The sequence below is a fragment of the Hyperolius riggenbachi genome, chromosome 10 (genome assembly GCF_040937935.1).
Source record: "Hyperolius riggenbachi isolate aHypRig1 chromosome 10, aHypRig1.pri, whole genome shotgun sequence".
In the NCBI taxonomy this organism is placed as follows: domain Eukaryota; kingdom Metazoa; phylum Chordata; class Amphibia; order Anura; family Hyperoliidae; genus Hyperolius; species Hyperolius riggenbachi.
The window spans coordinates 62,220,557-62,246,311 of record NC_090655.1 but is presented as its reverse complement, the minus strand read 5'-3'; the positions used below and the strand labels follow the sequence as shown (position 1 = coordinate 62,246,311).

The 25,755-nt window shown below is 48.4% G+C and overlaps 1 protein-coding gene across 1 annotated transcript in view; it reads right to left on the bottom strand.

Moving 5' to 3' along the window:
* Nucleotides 1-24,841, bottom strand: part of LOC137536673 (tubulin-specific chaperone D-like) — a 31,625-nt gene extending 6,784 nt beyond the window's left edge. The window contains exons 1-2 of the mRNA XM_068258910.1: nt 24,653-24,841; nt 24,406-24,456 (exon numbers count right to left, since the gene is read on the bottom strand). Of these exons, the coding sequence (XP_068115011.1) occupies nt 24,406-24,456; nt 24,653-24,815 (214 nt within the window). The 5' untranslated portion in view covers nt 24,816-24,841. The remainder of the gene's footprint in view (nt 1-24,405; nt 24,457-24,652) is intronic.
* Between the last annotated feature and the right edge of the window lie 914 nt (nt 24,842-25,755).

The window sequence follows — 25,755 nt, the reverse complement described above, 5'->3', positions numbered from 1 at the left end:
AATATTAATGAGCCATGTGGCTAGGAACAATAGCTGACTCCTGCAGTGTACTCTGCCCGAGATTTATCAGTGCTACGCGATTACAAGCTGCTGTAACGTCTCATTAGCAGCCGAGGGGAGAGCCCCAGAATGCTTTGCAGTATGGTATGCGGCTTGCGTCTTCTTAAGAATAACAGCCTTGCTGATAAGCACACATCAAAAGGTAACTGAGATTTTTATCTTCACTAATTGCTTTTGGGCTTCCTTCTAAACTGTTTAACACAGGAGAATAGAGGTTTAAATTAGCTTCTGCAGCCTGACAGTTACTCTTTAAAGTGCCCTGCCCACCCAAAAATGGACATCAGTGCCCAATGCCGAACTCTGGGGGCCAGGGGCCCCAAGCTTGGCATGCAGGTGGTCCCCTACCTGGTGAAGACACATGCCATGTTTGGGGCCCCTGGCCCTAAGTATGCCTGAAGCGGTTTTGGGTTATTTTGAAAAAAAGTATACAGTGTCGGGTCTTGTTTTGAACCCAATATCTCCGGCTCTGGAGGAGTCAGAAACACCAAATTTGGAGGGCATGTAGAACATGCTTTGATCTAGGCACTGGCATTAAAAGCTAAGCTCTGAGCCCTGGGGTTCAAAACCAACAAATGCCCAAACTTGGACAATCCAAAACAAACAATTTTCTTTAAATTTTTTGGGGTGCAGTATCTCCAATTATGGGGGCTGGCGTGACACCACCTGTACCCATGTGTAGCCCCCAAAGTTTAATAACTAAATATAAATATGGCATCCCAAAGAGGGGGCACCCAGGCACAAAATTCAATAAAATGTGGGGCATATATCCGGCTCTGGGGGTGCCAGTGACCCCAAATTTGGAGTGCAAGAAGGTCAATATGCCTTCTACATACATGCCAAATGTCAACAGCCTGGGATGTTCCTAACAGAAAAAAAAATATATAATTCCTTTTTTGGGGTGCGGTATCTTTAGTTCTTGGGGGCTAGCATCACCCCGATTATGTCGAAATTTGCCTGATTTATTGCCTGAAATTTGGGGTCTCTGGGGTGAAGGGCCCCAGAGATACAGTCTCCCAAAGATGTGGAACCTGGACCAGATAACGTGCTCCACAGTGCCACCTCTGGCCATGAAGGATTTAGGACTTAATATCCCAGCTTATTCTCTAATTAGGACGATACTCAATTCACCCCCTGGTGGCCACAGGTAGTAATGCACCTAACTTAGGGGGGGGGGAAAGTGCAATATTGGCATCTAGTGGCCACAATTGGTAAAACAGGTATCCTAGCCTGCAATTATTTATTTATTGTATTTATAAAGCGCCAACATATTACACAGCGCTGGACATTAGTTTAGGTTACAGACAATATTTAGGGGTGACATACAGCAATATGACAATACAAGAATACAAGAAAAACCAGATCACGCAGCACAGTAGGAGTACAAGGTAATGCTTAGTCACTGGATGGGAGCATGGGGAGAGGCAAGTGGAGTTCACTCAAATGCATAGCATGGGTGGGGTGCACAGTAATGGAGGTGCATGATCAGGTAGGACACAAAAGGAGGAGGACCCTGCCCAAAGGCTTACAATCTAGAGGGAGAGGTAGGGACACAGAAGGTAGGGGACTAGAGTTTAGCACTATTGAGGGGTGGTAGGCCAGAGTGAAAAGGTGAGTTTTGAAAGCCTTCTTGAAGGTGTTGAAGGAGGGGCTGCCCGAATGGGTGGAGGTAGGAAGTTCCATGGTGTTGGAGCAGCTCATGAGAAGTGCTGGAGGCCTGCATGGGACTGGGTGATGCTGGGGCAACCAGGCAAAGTTCATTAAAGAAGCGGAGCGAGCAATTAGGTGTGTACCTCTGAGTAAGAGCGGAAATCTAGGTTGGACAGGTTTTGTGGACAGATTTGTAGGTCAGACACAGTATCTTGAATCTGATTCTGGACTGGATAGGAAGCCAGTGGAGGGATTCACAGAGGAGAGCAACCGTGGTGGAGCGATGGGAGGAGTGGATAATTCTGGCTGCCGCATTCATGATGGACTGCAGCGGGCAATTCGGGTCATAGGGAGACCAGACAGAAGGGCATTGCAGTAGTCAAGGCGGGAAATTATGAGGGCATGGATGAGGAGTTTGGTGGTGGCAGAAGTCAGGAAAGGGTGGATCTTTCACTCTCCTTCACTCCCCACATTCAGAAACTCACAGAGTCCAGGGTGACACCCAGATAGCAGGCTTGAGAGGTAGGGTGAATGGTAGTGTGGCTAACCGTGACATGCACATCTGGGAGGTTCAGAGATAGCCAGGGTGGGAAGATCATAAATTCCATTTTGTCCAGATTTAGTTTAAAGGAACTTAGCAGACATCCAGGAGGAGACCTTGTCCATGGTAGTGGTGGATAGGTCAGAGGTGTGGTGGTAGATCTGGGTGTCATCTGCATACAGATAATAGTTAAAACCCATGTAGGAGATAACCTTGCCAACGGAAGAGGTGTATAAGGAGAACAGTAGTGGGTCTAAGGACCGAGCCTTGGGTGACTCCCACCGAGAGGTGGTTGGGGGTGGATGATAAATCATTGAAGGAGGTCGTGAAGGAGCGGTTGGACAGGTAGGATGAGAGCAAGGCCAGGGTGAGGTCGTTAATGCCCATGGACTGGAGAGACTGGAAAAGTAGGGGATGGTCTGGGGGTGTGACTGAGGTGAAGCCGCCATAGGAGAGAGCAGCCTCTGTGACAGAGTCAGATGGGGTGAGCCATGTCTCAGTGGGGGTGAGTGTTTTGAAGAGAAAGAGGTCGTGGACCGCTGTCAGTTTATTGTGGACGGATCTGGTATTCCAAAGACCACAGGGTAGGGGGGAGCATGTGTTTGTGGGTGGGATGGATGGAAATAAGGTTGGGGCGAGGATGGATGTTGAGGTTATTTGTGGACAGAGGGCTGTGAAGTGTGTGAAGCAAGTGAGCAGGGGATGCTTGCCTGGCAGCAGGTTTCGAACCGAGGGTTAGGCGATATATCACCAGCTGCAAGTAAGAGCAGGAGGGAGAGAGTACGCAAATGTGAATGAGATTTAAATGTTTGGAAGTTTAAGCTGCCTTGGGGAGCGAGAGATTTCAAGAGAGCTAACCGGTCATGAGAAGCTGAGCAAGGTGAGGAAAGCAGAACAGGGGAAAGGAGTATGGAGTGTGGTGCATGTAGCAATACAGCTTGTAGATGTTTGCAGACAGAACATATGAAAAAGTGCAGTAAACATGGTAAAAGTGTATGATTACAATGAGAAAATGTCCAACTACTAAGCAGTTTATATGGGTATAGAGATGGCCCGAACGGTTCGCGGCGAACTTCCGGGGTTCGCGATCGCGGAGAACCGCGAACTTTTCTGGAAGTTTGGTTCGCCCCCATAATGCACCATTAGGGTCTACTTTGACCCACCTCATCACTGCATATACCTACCTGTTGTGTTCAGTGAACCCACATACCTACGTGAGTGCACGCAGTGTGATATACCACTCCGTGCATACCTGTTAACTGCACCTGTTTGACTGCACATTGTATTAGTCTAGTAAGTGCATACCTTTCACTTCATCCCCCCAGATATGGACAAAACAGGTAGAGGAAGAGGTAGAGGCAGACCCAGAGGAAGGCCACCCGGCAGGTCTGTGCGAGGTCATATTGATGCGATTTCGTGCGGCCCTGGCCCAAAGTACAGTGCTCAGAAGAAGGTACGTGCCATCAACTCCCAAGATGGTCAGGACGTGGTTGACCATTTAACACAAAACATCTCATCTTCCGCAGCCACCAGCGCTACTGCAAGCACCACATCCGCTGCATTTGACACTTCGCAGGAGTTATTTGGTGGTGAAATCACTGATTCACAGCCACTACTGCAACAACAAGATGAAGGCGCTAAGCAAGTTACACCACCTCATATGTGTGAGTTAGGTGACAGTATGGACGAAATGTGTGAGGAGGATGATGATGATGATGATGATGATGATGAAGTACCCGCTGTTGGTGCAGTTTTAGAGGTATCAGGCAAGCAAAGCTGGGCAGGATGATTATGATGATACGGATCCCACATGGTTTCCTAAGAGGCTTGACCTGTGGCCAGAGCTGTCCCAATTTTCCATCCAACTTTTGTCTTGCCCTGCCTCAAGCGTCCTGTCAGAAAGGACCTTCAGCACAGCTGGAGCCATTGTCACTGAGAAGAGAAGTCGCCTAAGTCACAAAAGTGTTCAGTACCTGACCTTTATCAAAATGAATGAGGCATGGATCCCGGAGGGCTACTGCCCGCCCGAAGACTAAGTCAGTCCCCACACATAGCATCTCTGCCTGCAGGTCGCTTGCCTTCTCCGCCACCACCAACAAGGTCCAGGACTCAGGCGGATTCCTGAATTTTTAAGGCCGCTGCTAGCAGCGGCCGCTATACTAATTTTTCTGGTGCGTGTACATGCCTGCCTAATTTTTCTGGCTGCACTGGAGGTGCAACAACAAAACAAAAAGGCATGTACATGTGTCCATTCCCCTTCGCGATCATTACCTTGCCGCGGTGACGGGGCTTGCGTATCACAATGAAGCAATGACCGCCGGCTATATGAGTGTCTCGGGGGTGGCACACCAAAGATAAGGTCGTTGCTTCATTGTGGACAGACCAAATTTGATCAGCTGGACAGTCACTGTTCTGTCATTCAGCTACCTCAGCCCGATGACCATATGGGCTTGAAAACTGCCACGGCCTGCACTCTCGCCATGGTGCGCATCAGTCTAGCATGGTCGTTACTATGCAAACAGCTGTTTGCGGTGCGTTACACAGCGAGTTTGGTGTGTCAGTGTGAAGCAGTACTCGAATTACACTCCGATTGATGTATACACATGCAAGATGTTTTAAAGCACTTTAGGCCTGCAATTTAGCATTCAATGTGATTTCTGCCCTTAAAACGATGCTTTGCTTCAAATCCAGATTTTTCCCCGGGACTTTTGGCGTGTATCCCCCTCCGCCATGCCCCCCTCCAGGTGTTAGACCCCTTGAAACATCTTTTCCATCACTTTTGTGGCCAGCATAATTTTTTCTAGTTTGCAAAGTTCGCCTCCCCATTGAAATCTATTGTGGTTCGCGAAAGTTCGCACAAACCGATCTTTCGCAGGAGGTTCGCAAACCCAAAAGTGGAGGTTCGGGCCATCTCTATATGGGTATGCAGGTAGTGCAAGCAAACCTGTGTAAATAAAGAAGCAGATTCTACTTGGCCGTGCAACATAGAACAATCAGCTGCAATGACTCTTGGAACTTCTGATGGGTTGAGGACTTCGATGGTACCTCAAAGCTAATTTACTGCAAGATTCACATGCAGCCATCTCTAGTAATTATAGAGATTTGACCGCAAAAGGAAAACACCCAATGATCACAAAATGTGTTGAGCTGTTGACTGCCTTTACACACAAGTAAACTTAAATGCCACCCTGTTTTTAATTCAAAGTTTTTTTATATTTTAATTGTCAGTGGCTGGATAGTGTAATGGTTAAGGGCTCTGCCTCTGACACTGGGTTCAAATCTCAGCTCTGCCTGTTCAGTAAGCCAGCACCTATTTCAGTAAGGAGTTTCTTGGGCAAGGCTCCTTAACACTGCTACTGCCTACTGAGTGCGCTCTAGTGGCTGCCTCGCAAGCGCTTTGAGTCCGACAGGAGAAAGGCGCTATACAAATAGTGCAACTATTATTATTAATAACCGGGGGTGGGACTTGCAACACGTGCCTTGAAGCACCAGACTGAAGAGAGCAGCAGACCATGGGTGTCACACTGACTTATGATACATGCACCGTCCACTGTTTACTATATCCAGAGACAGCATCATGTAGGGGCCAAAAAACATGTTTACTGTAACAGAAGTTTTATTATATCAGAGTTTACTATACCAGGCGTTGCTCCCATTGACTTATAATGGAGATTGGCCGGGACCTGGAGAGGTAGTTTACTATACCCAAATTTATTATAACAAGATTATGCTGTAATAAAAGCATCCACTGAAAACAACGTGTGGAAAACACAATTGTAAAAGGAAGAAAATGCTTGAAAAACCTAAAATCCCAACAACACGTGCGCTCCCTGCCTTGCTCGTGTACCGATACAATCATCTACATTTTTTCCCATGTAGCCACATCAAAGCAAGAAAAATCCTTTTAGCCGTAAACAACTGCAACTCAAAGCGAAATGTTTCAATTTTAGCCCTTAATATTGATCAAAAGACGTGATTTATAGTTTCACTTTTACGTTTTGTCTAATTGAAATCCCCAGTTTAGATAAACCGATTTATGAGATTCTTGACAACCGATGGAAGTTCCATGAAAAGTTCACAAAACTGCCAGCCATGACTTCGCTCATCTCTAATCAAATTATTATTTACTGTGTGCGCAATGTATGCTACGTATTCCTGTGACCGCAATGACTTTGCAAACTGGGCTTATTTTTGGGGTTGAGCTTATATTGCGACCTTTCGAAAAAAAAATCATGCATTTTATTGTCAGGTCTTAAAGTGAACCTGAGGTGAGAGTGATATGGAGGCTGCCACATTTGTTTCTTGTTAATCAGTGCCAGTTGCCTGGCAGCCCTGCTGAGCTATGTGGCTGCAGTAGTGTCTGAATCACACCAGGAAGGAGCATACAGCTAATCTTGTCAGATCTGACAATCAGATCAAACACCTGATCTGCTGCATGCTTGTTCAGGTTCTGTGGCTAAATGCATTAAAGGGGAACTGAAGAGAGAGGTATATGGAGGCTGCCATGTTTATTTCCTTTTAAGCAATACCAGTTGCCTGGCAGCCCTGCTGATCCTCTGCCTCTAATACGATTAGCCATAGCCCCTGAACAAGCATGCAGCAGATCGGGTGTTTCAGACTTTAAAGTCAGATCTGACACGACTAGCTGCATGCTTGTTTCTGGTGTTATTCAGATACTACTGCAGAGAAATAGACCAGCAGGGCTGCCAGGCAACTAGTATCGATTAAAAGAAAATAATTATGGCAGCCTCTGTATACCTCTCACTTCAGTTCCCCTTTAAAGGCAGAGGATCAGCAGGACAGGCAACTGGTATTGCTTAAAGAGACTCAGTAACAAAAAAAACACACACACAAAAAAAAAAAAAAGGTCCCCTGGGGGTACTCACCTCAGTAGGGGGAAGCCTCAGGGCCCCAATGAGGCTTCCCCCTTTGCTGTAGCTGCAGGCAGTCCAGCGCTGGCTCCCCTGAAATGTCCCGGAATCCTCCCCCGACAAGCGCTGATTTATTTACCTATCCTGGCTCCAGCGGGGGGCGCTGTTGCGGCAAACTGTACGGAGATAGGTGGAAATACCCGATGTGCAGTATTTCCTTTCTTCTGCCCTATGAACACGCTCCTCCATCTTTCCTAGTCGCACCCACTCGCTCCCATCCTGTAGGCATCTGCGCGCTTCACAGCCCTCTGCAGTAGGGAAGACGAAGGAGCGCGTTCACAGGACAGAAGAAAGGAAATACTGCACATGCACGGGGCAGTATTTCCATACTGGACGCTCTGGTCGGGAGCTGCAATGGGGGTTTGAAATGGGGGAAATGGAGCCACGCAGCTTGAAACAGAGGGAGCGGTGAGTAAAGTATGACACCCTCCCATCTACACAACAACGTTTTTTAATAACAGGACGTTGGGCTCTGGTATCCTTTAAAAGGAAATAAATATGGCAGCCTCCATATCACTCTAGAAAATTAGCAAAAATGCCCGTGCTCAACCACAAGTAATGCACTCACACACTGCAATGCTTGCAGGAATGACTGCTACCAAAACACCATTTAAGTACTATGCAAATAAAGGCGCCATCACTCTGGGATACGCAAAAATACAAAAAGCGAACTTTATTGGGAATTCAGTATCACAACGTCCAAAATACACATATAAAACCATTTAAAATGAAAGGTAGAGCGCTCCACCTAAACCAGTACACAGCACATACCATACACTCACTCCCCTTGCCGGTACCGGCATTCACACACTCACAGTGTCTTCCTGGCGACAGCGAGAGAGAGGCACATCTGCTGTGGAGTGGCTGCACGAAAATGCCTGTTTACTACCAAGCCATACAGGTACTGTCTCAACAGGTCACAAGGGAGAGTTGCCGCATAAATCTTCTCCTGGGACATCCAGGACTTCACTCCTGCGGACAACTTGCCCTGCTGGATGTAACACGGGGTAAATAGCGTCTGGCAATGTCTCTATAGTACAAGAGAGATCCGCAGATCCATCCGTGTTCACACAGTCCACAATGGCAACAGACAAGCCATATGCTGTAAGGGGAGCGCTCCACCAGACTTCCACTGGGTGTAGCCCCGCCCACTGACGCGTTGCACCCGCCCTCTGCGAGCTTCAACTGGGTGTGCCTCCATATCACTCACCTCGTGTTCACTTTAAGGTACCCATACATTACTCGAGTTTCCATCAAGTAATCAACTACAGTGTGGTTGATGGAAAGTCGATTTACTAGATCCCCACACACACTACAAGCAAGATCTTATATGATTCTCCTTCACTAATCAAGCTGAACCATGTGTTGCCTCCTTGCTCCAATACCAAAAATCCAATTTGTGTATCGAAATCATGTGAACGTTAGCCGATTCCATTGCGGTCGACCAATATTTTCCATCCTGCCTGATTAAGTTGATTTGACAATACATCTGTCAAATTCCATCAATCAAGCAGAATGGAAAATAATCTATTCTCCTCTGATTCGATAAAATGATTGAATGGTTGATCAAGCAGGAACATTGAGTGGTGTATGGGCAACAAGTCACCAGAAATCACAATTACTGTCTACATCAGTTATAAATGAGGATGATACCATTTATTGGCCAACTTAAAAGGAAAAAAAAAATTAATAACTGTGTTCCTGTAATAAATTCTGAAGAAGACTGATCAGCCAATATCTAAAGGTGGCCCATACACCTATAGAATTGCAGCAGATTCGACCATCAGATAGATTTCTGTCAGATGCCTATCAGGTCAAATCTGACAGGAATGTATCTGATGTGTGCCACACAGTAGGAATCCAATTTCAATAGATTTCAGAATTAAATCTATTGAAATCCGATTAAAATGCAGTGTTGCACCATTCGATCCAATGCAACCCTCTGGGCCATCGATCGGCTGCCAATACAGTGCTGCCCATAATTATTCATACCCCTGGCAAATTTTGACAAAGTTACTTTTGGAAAATGACACAGGTTTCTCCCAAAAGATAAAATGATGTACAAGAAGCATTATTGTGGAGGGGAAAAAAAATAAAAATTCTCAGCTTTTATTCACATTTAAGCAAAAAGTGTCCAGTCCAAAAATATTCATACCCTTTACAAACTGTCACAGTCTGTGGGGAAATCCAAAGTTCAGTACCATTCCAAATAGTCCAAGCTGTTCTAAAGCTTCCTAATTACCCCAATTGGGAACAGCTGTTTTAATCAACTCAACAGGTGAAAAAAAGCAGCTCTCTGCAGTTGGTTTGTGGACAGTCATAACTAAGACTAAGGAACTCAGTGAGGACCTGCAGCTACAAGCTACAAGGCCATTTCTAAAGGTTTTCAAGTTCCAGTGGCTACAGTGCAAAGTAGTATTAAAAAGATGTTCTGCACTGTAGAAAATCTCAGAGGACATGGTCGGAAGCCAAAAGTGACACCTGTGCTGTCCAGGAGGATAGTGAGAGAGGTCAAAAAACAATCCAAGGATCACCACCAGAGCCATCCTGGGGAATCTGGGCACTTCTGGTAGCAATGTCTCAAGGCAGACAATCCAACAGACACTGCACACTGCTGGGTTCCACAGATGCAGACCAAGGAGGAGGACGCCACTTCTCCAGATAAGGCACACAAAAGCGCGCTTGGCCTTTGCAAATGCTCATCTGGACAAAGAAAAAAAAGACTTCTGGTCTTCTGTGTTATGGTCAGATGAAACAAAAATTAAATTGTTAGGTCACAATGATGTTTCCTTCATTTGGCATAACAAAAGAATCCTTCAACCCAAAGAACACCATCCCCACTGTCAAACATGGTGGTGGGAACCTAATGCTTTGGGGATGTTTTTCAGCCAATGGACCAGGGAACCTAATCACAGTAAACGGCACCATGAAAAAAACAATTACACGAGGATTCTCAACGACAACATCAGTCTGCAGATAAACTTAATGACCCAAAACACAAAGCAAAAGTGGTGAAGAGATGGTTAGCAGACAACATTAACATTTTGAAGTGGCCCAGCCACAGTCCTGACTTGAATCTAATTGAGAATCTGTGGAGGGAGCTAAAGATCAGGGTGATGGCAAGAAGACCCTCCAACCTGAAAAGATTTGGAGCTAATTGCTAAAGATGAATGGGCAAAAATACCTGTGGAGACATGCAAAAAGCTGGTCTGCAATTATAGGAAGCGTTTAATTGCTGTAATAGCCAATGGAGGCTTTCCTATTGCTTATTGAGAAAGGTATGAATAATTTTGGACTGGACACTTTTTGCTTAAATGTGAATAAAAAGCTGAGAAACTATTCCCCCCCCCCCCCCCCCCAGACACACACAATAATGCCTCTTGTACATTGTCTTATCTTTTGGGAGACATCTATATCATTTTGCATCAAAAAAATGACTTGCTGGTTGAATAAAAGTAACTTTAAGTCAACATTTGTCAGGGGTATGAATAATTATGGGCCGCACTGTAGAGATGTCGCGAACCGCCGATTTTCGGTTCGTTAAACTTCTGCGGAAGGTTCGCGAACCGCAATAGACTTCAATGGGGAGGCGAACTTTGAAAATTAGAAAAAATTATGCTGGCCACAAAAGTGATGGAAAAGATGTTTCAAGGGGTCTAACACCTGGAGGGGGCAATGGCGGAGTGGGATACATGCCAAAAGTCCCGGGGAAAAATCTGGATGTGACGCAAAGCAGCGTTTTAAGGGCAGAAATCCCATTGAATGCTAAATTGCAGGCCTAACGTGCTTTAAAACATCTTGCATGTGTATACATCAATCAGGAAGTGTGTAATTAGAGTACTGCTTCACACTGACACACCAAACTCACTGTGTAATGCACCGCAAACAGCTGTTTGTTTAGTGACGGCCATGCTGGACTACTGCGCAACATGGCGAGATTGCTCTTCCTCACTCAGTGATGTCAGGTAATGTGTGACTTTCTTCTCAACTTTCCATGGCATTGTTAAAAGGCTTATGTTTTGTTTTTAAATTACATTTTCTACTTGCTGTGTACTTGTTCAGTACCGCTACAATGAGAATCCTGTGGAGGCGGGCAAGTCTGCCATTGTGGCCCCAGGTAATGGCCGGGGAATGAGGGGTTTGAATCCGGTGTGGAGCCTGAGCAACGGCTACCACTACACATCCAAGGAGGGCAGCAGGCAGGCATGCACTCCCGCCCCGAGGTAGTGACCAAAAATAACAATACAGGAGGAGGACTTTCGAGGCCCTGCTGTGTGTATTTGAATTGAATGTAATTTAAATCCTTTAACGAGAACCAGTTATGGTGGGCAAAGATGACACCACATTCCTTTCACAAGAATCATATGGAGGCGGGCAAGTCTGCCATTTGTGAGTGACCCCGGGTAATGGCCGTGAAATGAGGGATGGAATCCGGTGTGGAGCCTGAGCAATGGCTACCACTGCACATCCATGGAGGGCAGCAGGCAGGCATGCAATACAGGACTTTGAGGCCCTAATTGTAATGAATCAACTTTAAATCCTTTTAACGGGAATCCGTTATGGAGGGCAAGTCTGCCATTGTCACCGCGGGGAATGAAGGTTAGATTCCGGCCCGAAGTGGGAGCCTGCTGAGACCCATGCTATAGCTGCCCTGACCGTGCTTTGAAGACCAGGCATCTGTGGTCAGATGGACCCTTGACCCAGCGGAAGACAAATCAAGTTGAAAGCATTTGCCAAGAATGTTTTACGGAGGGCAAGTTTTTTTGCCCTTTTTTTAAATTGTTTGAAAATGGTAGATGGTTGTATTTTTAAATGATTTGAAACTTTAGATGGTTGTATTTTTGAATTGTTTAAAAAAGTGTATCCATTCAAGTGCAAGTTATGCACTGACTGCCAGGTATAATGTGCAGTCACAGATGCAGTGAAAGGTATGCAGTGACTGCAAACAGCTGTTGGTGTAGTGACGGCCGTGCTGGACTGGTGCGCACCATGACGAGAGAGCAGGTGATGGTGGCTTTTCAGCCCATATGCTCGCCCGGCTGATGTAGCTGAATGACAGAACAGTGGCTGTCCAGCTGATCAAATTTAGTCTGACCACAATGAAGCAACGACCTTATTATCTTTTGTGTGCCACCGCCACCCGAGACACTCAAATAGCCGGCGGTCATGGCTTCATTGTGATGCGCAAGCCCCTTCACCGCAGCAAGGTAATGATCACGAAGGGGGATGGGCACATGTACACGCACCAGAAAAACTAGTGTAGAGGCCGCTGCTAGCAGCGGCATTAAAAATTCAGGAATCCGCCTAGAGTCCTGGACCCTGTTGGTGGTGGCGGAGAAGGCAGTCAAGCGGCCTGCAGGCAGAGATGCTGTGTGTGGGGACTGACTTAGTCTTTGGTCGTGCAGTAGCCCTCCGTGATCCATTCCTCATTCATTTTGATAAAGGTCAGGTACTGAACACTGTCGTGACTTGGGCGACTTCTCTTCTCAGTAACTACGCCTCCAGCTGCACTGAATGTCCTTTCTGACAGGACGCTTGCGGCAGGGCAAGAGAGAAGTTGTATGGCAAATTGGGACAGCTCTGGCCACAGGTCAAGCCTGCGCAAGCAGTAGTCCAAGGGTTCATCGTCGCTTTTTGCAGAGTCTACATCCACACTCAAGGCCAGGTAGTCGGCTACCTGCCGGTCCAGGCGTTGGTGGAGGGTGGATCCGGAAGGATTATGGGGAGGAGTTGGACTAAAGAACGTCTGCATGTCCGACATCACCCTGAGATCGCTGGAGCATCCTGTCCTTGCCTGCGTGGACTTGGGAGGAGGAGGGTTACTGCCAGTGGTACCTTGATTGCGTTGTGCAGCCACATCACCCTTAAATGCATTGTAAAGCATCATCGATAGCTTGTTCTGCAAGTGCTGCATTCTTTCCGCCTTTTGTTGAGTTGGTAAGAGGTCCGCCACTTTGTGCCTGTACCGAGGGTCTAGTAGTGTGGCCACCCAGTACAGGTCATTCATCTTGAGTTTTTTGATACGGGGGTCCCTCAACAGGCTGGACAACATGAAAGAGGACAAAGCTGGATGCAGACGTACTCTCCATCTCCTCTTGCTCTTCCTCAGTGATGGGACGCAACTCCTCTTCCTCCTCCCAGCCACGAACAATACCACGGGAACGTGGAGCAGCAGAAGCCCCCTGTGATGGCTGCCGCGGTTGTTCTCCTTCCGCCGCCTCTTCCTCCTCCACAGAAACACCTTCCTCATCATCAGAGTCTGACTCCTCCCCTTCCCCACACGACTCCTCTTCTTCCTCCTCCTCCCCCCTCTGTGCTGCCGCCGGTGTTGTGGAAACATCGGGTTCGTGTGTAAATGGCTCCCACGACTCCTGCTGCCCTAACTCTTCTTGTTCACGCTCCTCCACAGCTGTATCCACCACTCTACGCACGGCACGCTCCAGGAAGTAGGCGTAGGGGGATCAAGTCGCTGATGGTGCCCTCATCGCGACTCACCAGTTTGGTCACCTCCTCAAAGGGCTCCATGACCCTGCATGCATTTCGCATCAGTGTCCAGTTGTTGGGCCAGAACATCCCCATCCTCCCAGATTGTGTCCTTGTACTGTAATTATACAGGTACTGGGTGACGGCTTTTTCCTGGTCTAGCAGGCGAGAGAACATCAGCAGGGTGGAATTCCAGCGAGTCGGGCTATCGCAAATCAGGCGTCTCACCGGCAAGTTGATTCTACGCTGAATCTCCGCAAAGCGTGCCATGGCCTTGTAAGAGCACCTGAAATGCCCACACAACTTCCTGGCCTGCTTCAGGACGTCCTCTAAGCCTGGGTACTTGGACACAAATCTTTGCACGACCAGATTAAGCACATGTGCCATGCAGGGTATGTGTGTCAGCTTTCCCAAATTCAACGCAGCAATGAGATTGCTGCCGTTGTCACACACCACGTTGCCGATCTCAAGCTTGTGCGGGGTCAGCCATTGCTCCACCTGTTAGAGCAGCCAGGAGAGCTGCTCCAGTGTGACTCTCCACTTTCAGGCAAGACATGTCTAACACTGCGTGACACCGTCGTACCTGGCATGCAGCATAGGCCCTGGGGTGCTGGGGCTGTGTAGCTGGAGAGGAGATCGCGGCACCAGCCAAGGAGGAGGAGGATGACGACAGCGAAGCGGTGATAGCAAGTGGAGAGGAGGTGGCTGGAGGCCTGCCTGCAAGCGATGGAGGTGTGACAAGTCGGTCCTCTGCGCAGCCACGTACTCCCTGCTTGCTGCCATCAGTCACCAGGTTGACCCAATGGGCTGTGTATGTAATGTAGTGGCCCTGCCCGTGCTAGGCAGACCAGGCATCCGTGGTCACGTGGACACTTGACCCAACGCTGTGTGCCAGAGATGACATCACTTGCCTCTCAACTGCACGGTAGAGTTTGGGTATGGCCTTTTGTGAAAAATAATTGCGGCCTGGTATCTTCCACTGCGGTGTACCAATGGCCACAAACTTACGGAAAGCCTCCGACTCCACCAGCTTGTATGGTAATAGCTGGCGAGCTAATAGTTCCGCCACGCCAGCTGTCAGAAGCCGGGCAATAGGGTGATTGGCAGACATTTGCTTCTTCCGCTCAAATACTTCCTTCACGGACAGCTGGGTACTGCTGTGGGCAGAGGAGAAGGAACCGCTGAAGGGAAGAGGTGGTGTGGAGGAGGGCGGCTGTGAAGGTGCAAGGGAGAAAGTGGATGAAGACGATGCACCTGAAGGAGGAAGAGAAGGAGGGTGGCTTGTCTTTTGAGGGGTGCTGCTTTTCCTCAGGTGTTCTTGCCATAGCTGTTTGTGCCTTCTCTCCAGGTGCCTTCGTAAGGCACTTGTCCCTAAGTGAGAGTTGGCCTTTCCACTGCTCAATTTTTGCTGGCAGAGACAACAGATGGCTTTGCTCCGATCTGAGACACACACACGTGAAAAAAAATTTCCAAACCGCTGAGCCCCCCTGGGCTGATGGCACTACGGTGGCATCAGCAGCTGACGTTGAAGGGCATGTTGGCTGGCCATAGCTGGCGATACATGGTGCCGGAAACTGCCCCCAGCTGTTTCTGAGGATGAGCTACCTCTGCTTCTATCATGGAGTTGTCTCCTCCTAGTCCTCTCTGACTCCTCCTCTGAACTGTCCCCCTGGTCATCTCCTCTACCAGGAACATATGTGGTATCCGTATAATCGTCATCATAATCCTCCTGGCCAGCTGCACTTTCCTCAGACACCTCTTCAACTGCACCAACTTCAGGTGTTTCATCAGCCCCCTCCTCACACGTTACGTCCATACTATCGCCACCTAACTCAGACGTAGGAGGTGGTGTACCTGCGCCTTCTTCTTGTTGTTGCAGTAGTAGCTGTGAATCGGTGATTTCACCACCACAACCACATAACTCCTGCGAAGTGTCAAATGCAGCGGATGTGGTGCTTGTTGTAGCGCTGGTGGCTGCGGGAGATGAGGTGTTCTGTGTTAAATACTCAATCACCTCCTCACGATTTTGGGAAGTGATGGCACGTGCCTTCTTCTGAGCACTGTATTTTGGGCCAGGTCCGCACGAAATCACAGCAACACCACCTCGCACAGACCTGCCGGTGCCTGGTGGCCTTCCTCTGGGTCTGCCTCTACCTGGTTTGTCCATTTTGTCCATCTCAGGGGGGATGCTAGGTATATGCAGTGAGCTGGGTTCACTGAACAGTAAAGGTACTTGGATGCAGTGAGGTGGGTTCACTCAACACAACAGGTAGTAGGATGCAGTGAGCTGGGTTCACTGAACAGTAAAGGTACTAGGATGCAGTGAGGTGGGTTCACTGAACAGTAAAGGTACTAGGATGCAGTGAGGTGGGTTCACTCAACACAACAGGTAGTAGGATGCAGTGAGCTGGGTTCACTCAACACAACAGGTAGTAGGATGCAGTGAGCTGGATTCACTCAACACAACAGGTAGTAGGTATATGCAGTGAGCTGGGTTCACTTAACACAACAGGTAGTAGGTATATGCAGTGAGCTGGGTTAACTCAACACAACATGTAGTAGGTATATGCAGTGAGCTGGGTTCACTCAACACAAAGCTAGGTATATGCAGTGATGAGGTGGGTTAAGTAAACACAACAGGTACTGGGTATATGCAGTACTAGGTAGTACAATGTGCAGCTCCCTGTCACACACACACAGGTAGTCACTGAATGTGCTGGGCTGCTGGCAGTGGCGCACACACACACACTATCAATTAGCAAGGCTGTGCATGCAACAAAAGTGTCAGTTTGACACACAGTAAAAAAAATAAAGTACAGGATGAGCTCTGAAAAGAGCTAGGTTGCTATAAAAGCAATAACAATCAGCCAGGAGCAAACTAAGCAGCCAAGAACCTAACTAATCTGTCCCTAGAAGAACAAGTCTGCAGCAGCTCGCCCTAGTCTGTCTAATAGCAGGCACACGAGTGAGTGTAATGGCCGCCAGACCCTGCCTTATATAAGGGGGGGTGGGGCTCCAGGGCTTACTGTAGCCTGAATGGCTACAATGTGCCTGCTGACTGATGCAGAGGGTCAAAGTTGACCTTCATAGTGCATTATGGGGCGAATCGAACTTCCGCAAATGTTCGCCTGGCGCAGGCGAACCCCCAATGTTCGCCTGGAACCGTTCGCTACATCTCTACCGCACTGTAATTAGAATCATCCTGATTCAAATCTTCTTGCTTTTACTGATGGCTGACATGGTACGATACTCTACAGTCTATATCAGTGTCACTGGCCTTCAGAGAGCTTTCCCAGGCCAGGGTTTGTCTGACTTACCTTAGAAATGATAAAGAGGAATTTGAAGGCCAGGTGGAAGAGATCAGGCGAGGAGGATTTATCCTGTATAATAATTTCCAGCAGTAACTCCAACATCCACTCTGCAAAACAAAGCAGGACTATTATCACTGCACTGAGCCGATGAGAGCTCTGGAGCCTCCTAGTGGTAAAACATGAGTAATGCACCTATCAGCACACTGCTATGCAGGACTGCGGACGCACAAAACACCCAACTCAGATTTCTTTACCCACAGCACTTCCAACCTCCTTCAATTCCACATCCATACAGGAAATGGTAAATATACGTTCCATGCAAGGTGTGTCATCCCTGCTAGTGTGAATACTCCAGATAAAATACAACCCTCACAAATTAAAGGCTATAGATGGGTCAGTGGTTAATGAGATGCAAATAAAACTGAGATTATGCATAATTATGCAAATATATGCATTTTAAATGAACTAACCAGAACTTTGCGTAATTCTGCATCTATTAATTATTTGCATCTTATTGGCCATTCAGTAACCTTATAAGAAAAGTACAGAGTTTTTATGTTCTCCCAGTGTCTATATGGGCTTCCTCCGGGCACTCCGGTTTTCTCTCACATCCCACAAACATATAGACTGATACATACGCTACACAATGTAGACATGGGGCTATGGTAATCATTTGATTGTGAGTAGAGTTGTGGCGAACGGTTCCAGGCGAACTTTGGGGGTTTGCGTTCGCCTGCACCAGGCAAACTTGAGGAAGTTCGATTCGCCCCATAATGCACTATGAGGGTCAACTTTGACCCTCTGCATCACAGTCAGCAGGCACATTGTAGCCATTCAAGCTACACTAAGCCCTGGAGCCCCCCCCCCCCTTATATAAAGGCAGGCTCCGGCGACTATTAGCCTCACTCGTGTGCCTGCTAGAGACAGACTAGGGACAGCTGTTGCAGACTTGTTCTTCTAGGGACAGATTAGTTAGGTTCTTGGCTGCTTAGTTTGCTCCTGGCTGACTATTATTGCTTTTATAGCACCCCTCAACAGCTCATTTCAGAGCTCATCCTGTACTTTTTTTCCTGTGTGTCAAACTGACACTTTTGTTGCATGCACAGCCTTGCTAATTCATAGTGTGTGCGCCACTGCCAGCAGCCCAGCACATTCAGTCATTCAGTGACTACCTGTGTGTGTGTGACAGGGAGCTGCACATTATACTACCCAGTACTGCATATACCCAGTACCTGTTGTGTTTACTTAACCCACCTCATCACTGCATATACCTAGTTTTGTGTTGAGTGAACCCAGCTCACTGCATCTAACTACCTGTTGTGTTGAGTGAACCCACCTCACTGCATCTAAGTACCTTTAATGTTCAGTGAACCCAGCTCACTGCATCCAACTACCTGTTGTGTTGAGGGAACCCACCTCACTGCATATACCTAGCATCCCCCCCAAGATGGACAAAATGGACAAACCAGGTAGAGGAGGTAGAGGCAGACCCAGAGGTAGGCCACCAGGCACCGGCAGGTCTGTGCGAGGTGGTGTAGCTGTGATTTCGTGCGGACCTGTCCCAAAGTACAGTGCTCAGAAGAAGGCACGTGTCATCACTTCCTAAAATTGTGAGGACGTGGTTGAGTATTTAACACAGAACACCTCATCTCCCGCAGCCACCAGCGCTACAACAAGCACCACATCTGCTGCATTTGACACTTCGCAGGCGTTATTTGGTGGTGGTGGTGAAATCACTGATTCACAGCCACTACTGCAACAACAACAAGAAGAAGGCGCAGGTACTCCACTTCATACGTCTGAGTTAGGTGGCGATAGTATGGACGTAACGTGTGAGGAGGTGGATGATGAACCACCTGAAGTTGGTGCAGTTGAGGAGGTGTCTAAAGGAAAGCGAAGCTGGGCAGGAGGATTATGATGACGATTATGCGGATGCCACGTATGTTCCCGGTAGAGGAGATGACCAGGGAGACAGTTCAAAGGGGGAGTCAGAGAGGAGTAGGAGGAGACGAATCCATGATAGAAGCAGAGGGAGCTCGTCCTCAGAAACAGCTGGGGGCAGTGTCCAGCGCCATGTATCGCCAGCTATGGACAGCCAGCATGCCCCTCAACGTCAGCTGCTGATGCCACTACCGTAGTGCCATCACCCCAGGGGGGCTCAGCGTTTTTGAAATTTTTAAACGTGTGTCTCAGATCGGAGCAAAGCCACCTGTTGTCTCTGCCAGCAAAAATTGAGCCGTGGAAAGGCCGACTCTCACGTAGGGACAAGTGCCTTACGAAGGCACCTGGAGAGAAGGCACAAACAGCTATGGCAAGAACACCTGAGAAAAAGCAGCACCCCTCAAAAGACAAGCCACCCTCCTCTTCCTACTTCAGGTGCATCGTCTTCATCTGCTTTCTCCCTTGCACCTTCACAGCCACCCTCCTCCACACCACCTCTTCCTTTCAGCGGTTCCTTCTCTGCCCACAGCAGTACCCAGCTGTCCGTGAAGGAAGTATTTAAGCGTAAGAAGCAAATGTCTGCCAGTCACCCTCTTGCCCGGTGTCTGACAGCTGGCGTGGCGGAACTATTAGCTCGCCAGCTATTACCATACAAGCTGGTGGAGTCAGGGGCTTTCCGTAAGTTTGTGGCCATTGGTAAACCACAGTGGAAGATACCAGGCCGCAATTATTTTTCACAAAAGGCCATACCCAAACTGTACCGTGCAGTTGAGAGGCAAGTGGTGTCATCTATTGCGAAGAGCGTTGGGTCAAGGGTCCACCTGACCACGGATGCCTGGTCTGCCAAGCACAGGCAGGGCCACTACATTACATACAAAGCCCATTGGGTCAACCTGGTGACCAATGGCAGCAAGCAGGGAGTACGTGGCTGCGCAGCGGACCGACTTGTCACACCTCCGCGGCTTTCAGGCAGGCCTCCAGCCACCTCTCCACCTCTTCGATGTCATCATCCTCCTCCTCCTCGGCTGGTGCCGCGATCTCCTCTCCAGCTACACAGCCCCAGCACCCAGGGCCTATGCTGCATGCCAGGTACGACGGTGTCACGCAGTGTTAGACATGTCTTGCCTGAAAGTGGAGAGTCACACTGGAGCAGCTCTCCTGGCTGCTCTTAACAAACAGGTGGAGCAATGGCTGACCCCGCACAAGCTTGAGATCGGCAACATGGTGTGTGACAACGGCAGCAATCTCATTTCCGCTTTGAATTTGGGAAAGCTGACACACATACCCTGCATGGCACATGTGCTGAATCTGGCCATGCAAAGATTTGTGTCCAAGTACCCAGGCTTAGAGGACGTCCTGAAGCAGGCCAGGAAGTTGTGTGGGCATTTCAGGCGCTCTTACAAGGCCATGGCACGCTTTGCGGACATTCAGCGTAGAAACAACTTGCCGGTGAGACGCCTGATTTGCGATAGCCCGACTCGCTGGAATTCCACCCTGCTGATGTTCTCTCGCCTGCTAGACCAGGAGAAAGCCGTCACCCAGTACCTGTATCATTACAGTACAAGGACACAATCTGGGAGGATGGGGATGTTGTGGCCCAACAACTGGACACTCATGCAAAATGCATGCAGGGTCATGAAGCCCTTTGAGGAGGTGACCAAACTGGTGAGTCGCGCTAAGAGCACCATCAGCGACTTGCCGAGCGTGACGTGCGTAGAGTGGTTGATACAGCTGTGGAGGAGCGTGAACGAGAACAGTTACGGCAGCAGGAGTCATGGGAGCGATTTACATCCGAACCCAATGTTTCCACAACACCTGCGGCAGCACAGAGGGGGGAGGAGGAGGAAGAAGAGGAGTCGTGTGGGGAAGGAGAGGAGTCAGACTCTGATGATGGTGATGAAGGTGTTCCTGGTGAGGAGGAAGAGGCAGCGGAAGAAGAACAACCGCGGCAGCAGTCACAGGGGGCTTCTGCTGCTCCACGTTCTCGTGGTATGGTTCGTGGCTGGGGGGAGGAAGAGGAGTTGCGTCCCGTCACTTAGAAAGAGCAAGAGGAGATGGAGAGTACGTCTGCATCCAGCTGATGTCCTCTTTCATGTTGTCCAGCCTGTTGAGGGACCCCCGTATCAAAAAACTCAAGGCGAATGACCTGTACTGGGTGGCCACGCTACTAGACCCTCGGTACAGGCACAAAGTGACGGACCTGTTACCAACTCAACAGAAGGTGGAAAGGATGCAGCACTTGCAGAACAAGCTGTCAATGATGCTTTACGATGCATTTAAGGGTGATGTGGCTGCACAACGCAATCAAGGTACCACTGGCAGTCACCCTCCTCCTCCCAAGTCTACGCAGGCAAGGACAGGACGCTCCAGTGATCTCAGGGTGATGTCGGACATGCGGACATTCTTTAGTCCAACTCCTCGCCATAGTCCTTCCGGATCCACAATCCACCAACGCCTACCTGGCCTTGAGTGTGGATGTAGACAGTGCGAAAAGCGATGATGAACCCTTGGACTACTGGTTGCGCAGGCTTGACCTGTGGTCAGAGCTGTCCCAATTTGCCATACAACTTCTCTCTTGCCCTGCCGCAAGCGTCCTGTCAGAAAGGACCTTCAGTGCAGCTGGAGGCATAGTCACTGAGAAGAGAAGTCGCCTAAATCACGACAGTGTTCAGTACCTGACCTTTATCAAAATGAATGAGGAATGGCTCACGGAGGGCTACTGGACGACAAGTCAGTCCCCACACACGGCATCTCTGCCTGCAGGCCGCTTGCCTTCTCCGCCACCACCAGCATGGTCCAAGACTCTAGGCGGATTCCTGAATTTTTAAGGCCGCTGCTAGCAGCGGCCACTACACTAATTTTTCTGGTGCGTGTACAGGTCTTCCTAATTTTTCTGGCTGCACTGTGGGCGGCTGCAACAAAAAAAAAACAAAAAGGCATGTACATGTACCCATCCCCCTTCGTGATCATTACCTTTCCGAAGTGAAGGGGCTTGCGTATCACAATGAAGCAATGACCGCCGGCTATTTGAGTGTCTCGGGTGGGGGTGGCACACAAAAGATAATAAGGTCGTTGCTTCATTGTGGTCAGACCAAATTTGATCAGCTGGACAGTCACTGTTCTATCACTGAGCTACCACAGCCCGGCGGCCATATGGGCTTGAAAAACACCACTGCCTACACTCTGGCCACGGTATGCACAAGTCTAGCACGGCCATCACTACGCAAACAGCTGTTTGCGGTGCGTTACACAGTGAGTTTGGTGTGTCAGTGTGAAGCAGAACTCTAATTACTCTCCCTGATTGATGTGTACCAATGCAAGATGTTTGAATGCACTTTAGGCCTGCAATTTAGCATTCAATGTGATTTCTGCCCTTAAAACGCTGCTTTGCGTCAAATCCAGATTTTTCCCCGGGACTTTGGGTATGTACCCCACTCCGCCATGCCCCCCTCCAGGTGTTAGGCCCCTTGAAACATCTTTTCCATCACTTTTGTGGCCAGCATAATTTTGTCTATTTTTTCAAAGTTTGCATCTCCATTGAAGTCTATTGCGGTTCGCAAACTTTTCCACGAACCGAACCTTCCGCGAAGGAGGTTCTCAGAGAGCAAACGGTCAGGACCATGGCCCTGACATTACACTGTGGGAAGGGTTTCACCACAATATCAGCCATACAGACTCCCCTGATGATGTATTAGAGAAAAGGCAAAGATTTCTCATAGGAAAGGAGTTCATTCCTTGGTTAACGTTCCTCTTTAAAGAGACTCTGAAGAGAGTCTAAATTCACGTTTTTAAACTGCTATTTATGTTAAAGCACTATAGCTAGTGTTAAAAGGCTGCATCCCGACGGCAAAACGAGGGGTTTATACCCCCAAAATTACAGGGCAAAATCCACAACTTTCGTGGTCGTGGATTTTGCTGCTCCTGGAGGCAGAGCTTTGTTCTGCCTCCATTCACGTCTATCAGCCCGCGGATCTCCACCTCCCCTCAGTCCCTCTCAGTGAAGGAAGGCTGAGAGGGGCGGGAGAGGCGGCAATCAGTGGGGATTGACGCGTGAAGAGGCAGAGCTACAGCCCTAAGCTCTGCCTCACGCAGAAAGCGCTCCCCGCAATTAGACAAGGGGATTTGGGGGGTATAAACCCCTTGTTTTGCCACAGGGATGCAGCGTTTTAGCACTAGCTATAGTGCTTAACATAATCAGTTAAAAACACGAATTTAGACTCGCTTCAGAGTCTCTTTAAATGACAAGACAATGTACTGTGTACAGTTCTGCGCAAGGTGTCGGAGCTACATACATACTAAATAGTAATAATAAAAACTTTATACCTGAATTGGTTTACTTTTGATTACACGCAAATTATAATAGGCGTCAGAGTCAGAAATAGATTCGAAATTTAAACGCCATTATCATGATCTGAACCCATGACTCGGTAGCCATGACCCTGCTCTGAACCCACGACTCGGTAGCCATGACCCTGCTCTGAACCCACGACTCGGTAGCCATGACCCTGCTCTGAACCCACGACTCGGTAGCCATGACCCTGCTCTGAACCCACAACTCGGTAGCCATGACCCTGCTCTGAACCCACAACTCGGTAGCCATGACCCTGATCTGAACCCACGACTCGGTAGCCATAACCCTGATCTGAACCCACGACTCGGTAGCCATGACCCTGATCTGAACCCACGACTCGGTAGCCATAACCCTGATCTGAACCCACGACTCGGTAGCCATAACCCTGATCTGAACCCACGACTCAGTATCCATGACCCTGATCTGAACCCACGACTCAGTATCCATGACCCTGATCTGAACCCACGACTCAGTATCCATGACCCTGATCTGAACCCACGACTCAGTATCCATGACCCTGATCTGAACCCACGACTCAGTATCCATGACCCTGATCTGAACCCACGACTCAGTATCCATGACCCTGATCTGAACCCACGACTCAGTATCCATGACCCTGATCTGAACCCACGACTCAGTATCCATGACCCTGATCTGAACCCACGACTCAGTATCCATGACCCTGATCTGAACCCACGACTCAGTATCCATGACCCTGATCTGAACCCACGACTCAGTATCCATGACCCTGATCTGAACCCACGACCCTGATCTGAACCCACGACTCAGTATCCATGACCCTGATCTGAACCCACGACTCAGTATCCATGACCCTGATCTGAACCCACGACTCAGTATCCATGACCCTGATCTGAACCCACGACTCAGTATCCATGACCCTGATCTGAACCCACGACTCAACGGCATGACTGATCTGAGCCATTGACTGGAGCCCTGACCCTAACCGGAGACCATGAACCTGATCTGAACCTATCACTTTGAAGCCAAGATCCTGATATAGCGGCCCCCGACAGGTTCACAAAGGGAACTGTTTACAAAGTGAAGTGTCGACTGGCTCCACACGGTTATTAACATCAGCAACATTTCTCACCATTGTCTATTGTTATGAAAATAACTTACCTAGATGTGGATCCAGAAGGTGAGGCTGCTCCTGATAATTGTCCATAATAACTACAATGAAAGAAGAGGGTGAGACTCAGACAAGGGACATACAGGCTTCTCTTCTCCTACCCCTGCCTAATCCCAAAGCACAGAGTTCAATCTATTACCCCAGCAATCCCCCCTCCACCTCTACCCCCAGATTCTGGATCAGCAGGACTCACTATGTCCCGCAGTCACACACATATGGATCTAGTGGTTCTCTCACCTATAAACCTCTGTGCGCACACCTCTCTGCTCATACAGGACATCTGCAGGTTCACAATCAGGTCTCGTGCCTCTTTGTGCTCCGTAAAAGATCCCAAGATGTTACCGCTCGATACAATCTCCAGGCTGCCATCTTCCTTTCGCTCAGCGCTGTCTGCCGCCATCGTGATGATTCTGCACTAGAGGCGCTCACGGCTCCCACCTAAACACACAGAACATAGGCTTTCCTGAGCCTCCATTATGTTGCTAGTTACAGCTAAATGACCTCTGTATGAGCACAGCACCATCGCAGGAATAAAATGTTTTCTAAAGGACACCCGAGGTGACATGATGAGATAGACATGTGTATGTACAGTACCAAGCACACAAATAACTGGGCTATGTTCCTTTTTTACTTTTTCTGCCTGAAAAAGTTAATCAGGTATGCAAGTGACAGTTTGTCTGGCTTGGGACCGGGTCGGACTATAGCGTAACCCTCGCTGTTAAGGAATTACAGCCATAAACCACTTTCCTGGCAGAAAATGGCTTCTGAGAGCAGAAAAGAATTTTTTTTGGGGGGGGGGGGGGGGAGAAGAATAAGGATAGATTAAATGGTTTAGCTCATTTTTTTCACCTTAATGTCCTTAAAGAGAATCTGTATTGTTAAAATCGCACAAAAGTAAACATACCAGTGTGTTAGGGGACACCTCCTATTACCCTCTGTCACAATTTCGCCGCTCCCCGCCGCATTAAAAGTAGTCAAAAACAGTTTTTAAAAGTTTGTTTATAAACAAACAAAATGGCCACCAAAACAGGAAGTAGATTGATGTACAGTATGTCCACACATAGAAAATACATCCATACACAAGCAGGCTGTATACAGCTTTCCTTTTGAATCTCAAAAGATCATTTGTGTGTTTACCTTCTGTCCCCTGCTTCTCTCATGCACGGAAGAGTAACAGGCTTCCTGCAGACAGCTCTGCCTGTGCCTGTGTTTGTAATTCCTCAGTATGTGTCAGCCAGCTACTTTCACAGCCTAACAGAGGAGGATTTTTATCCAGCTCTCTTCTATCACTGATAAGATAGCAGAGACGCTGCTGGCTTATGTAAATACACACACACTGG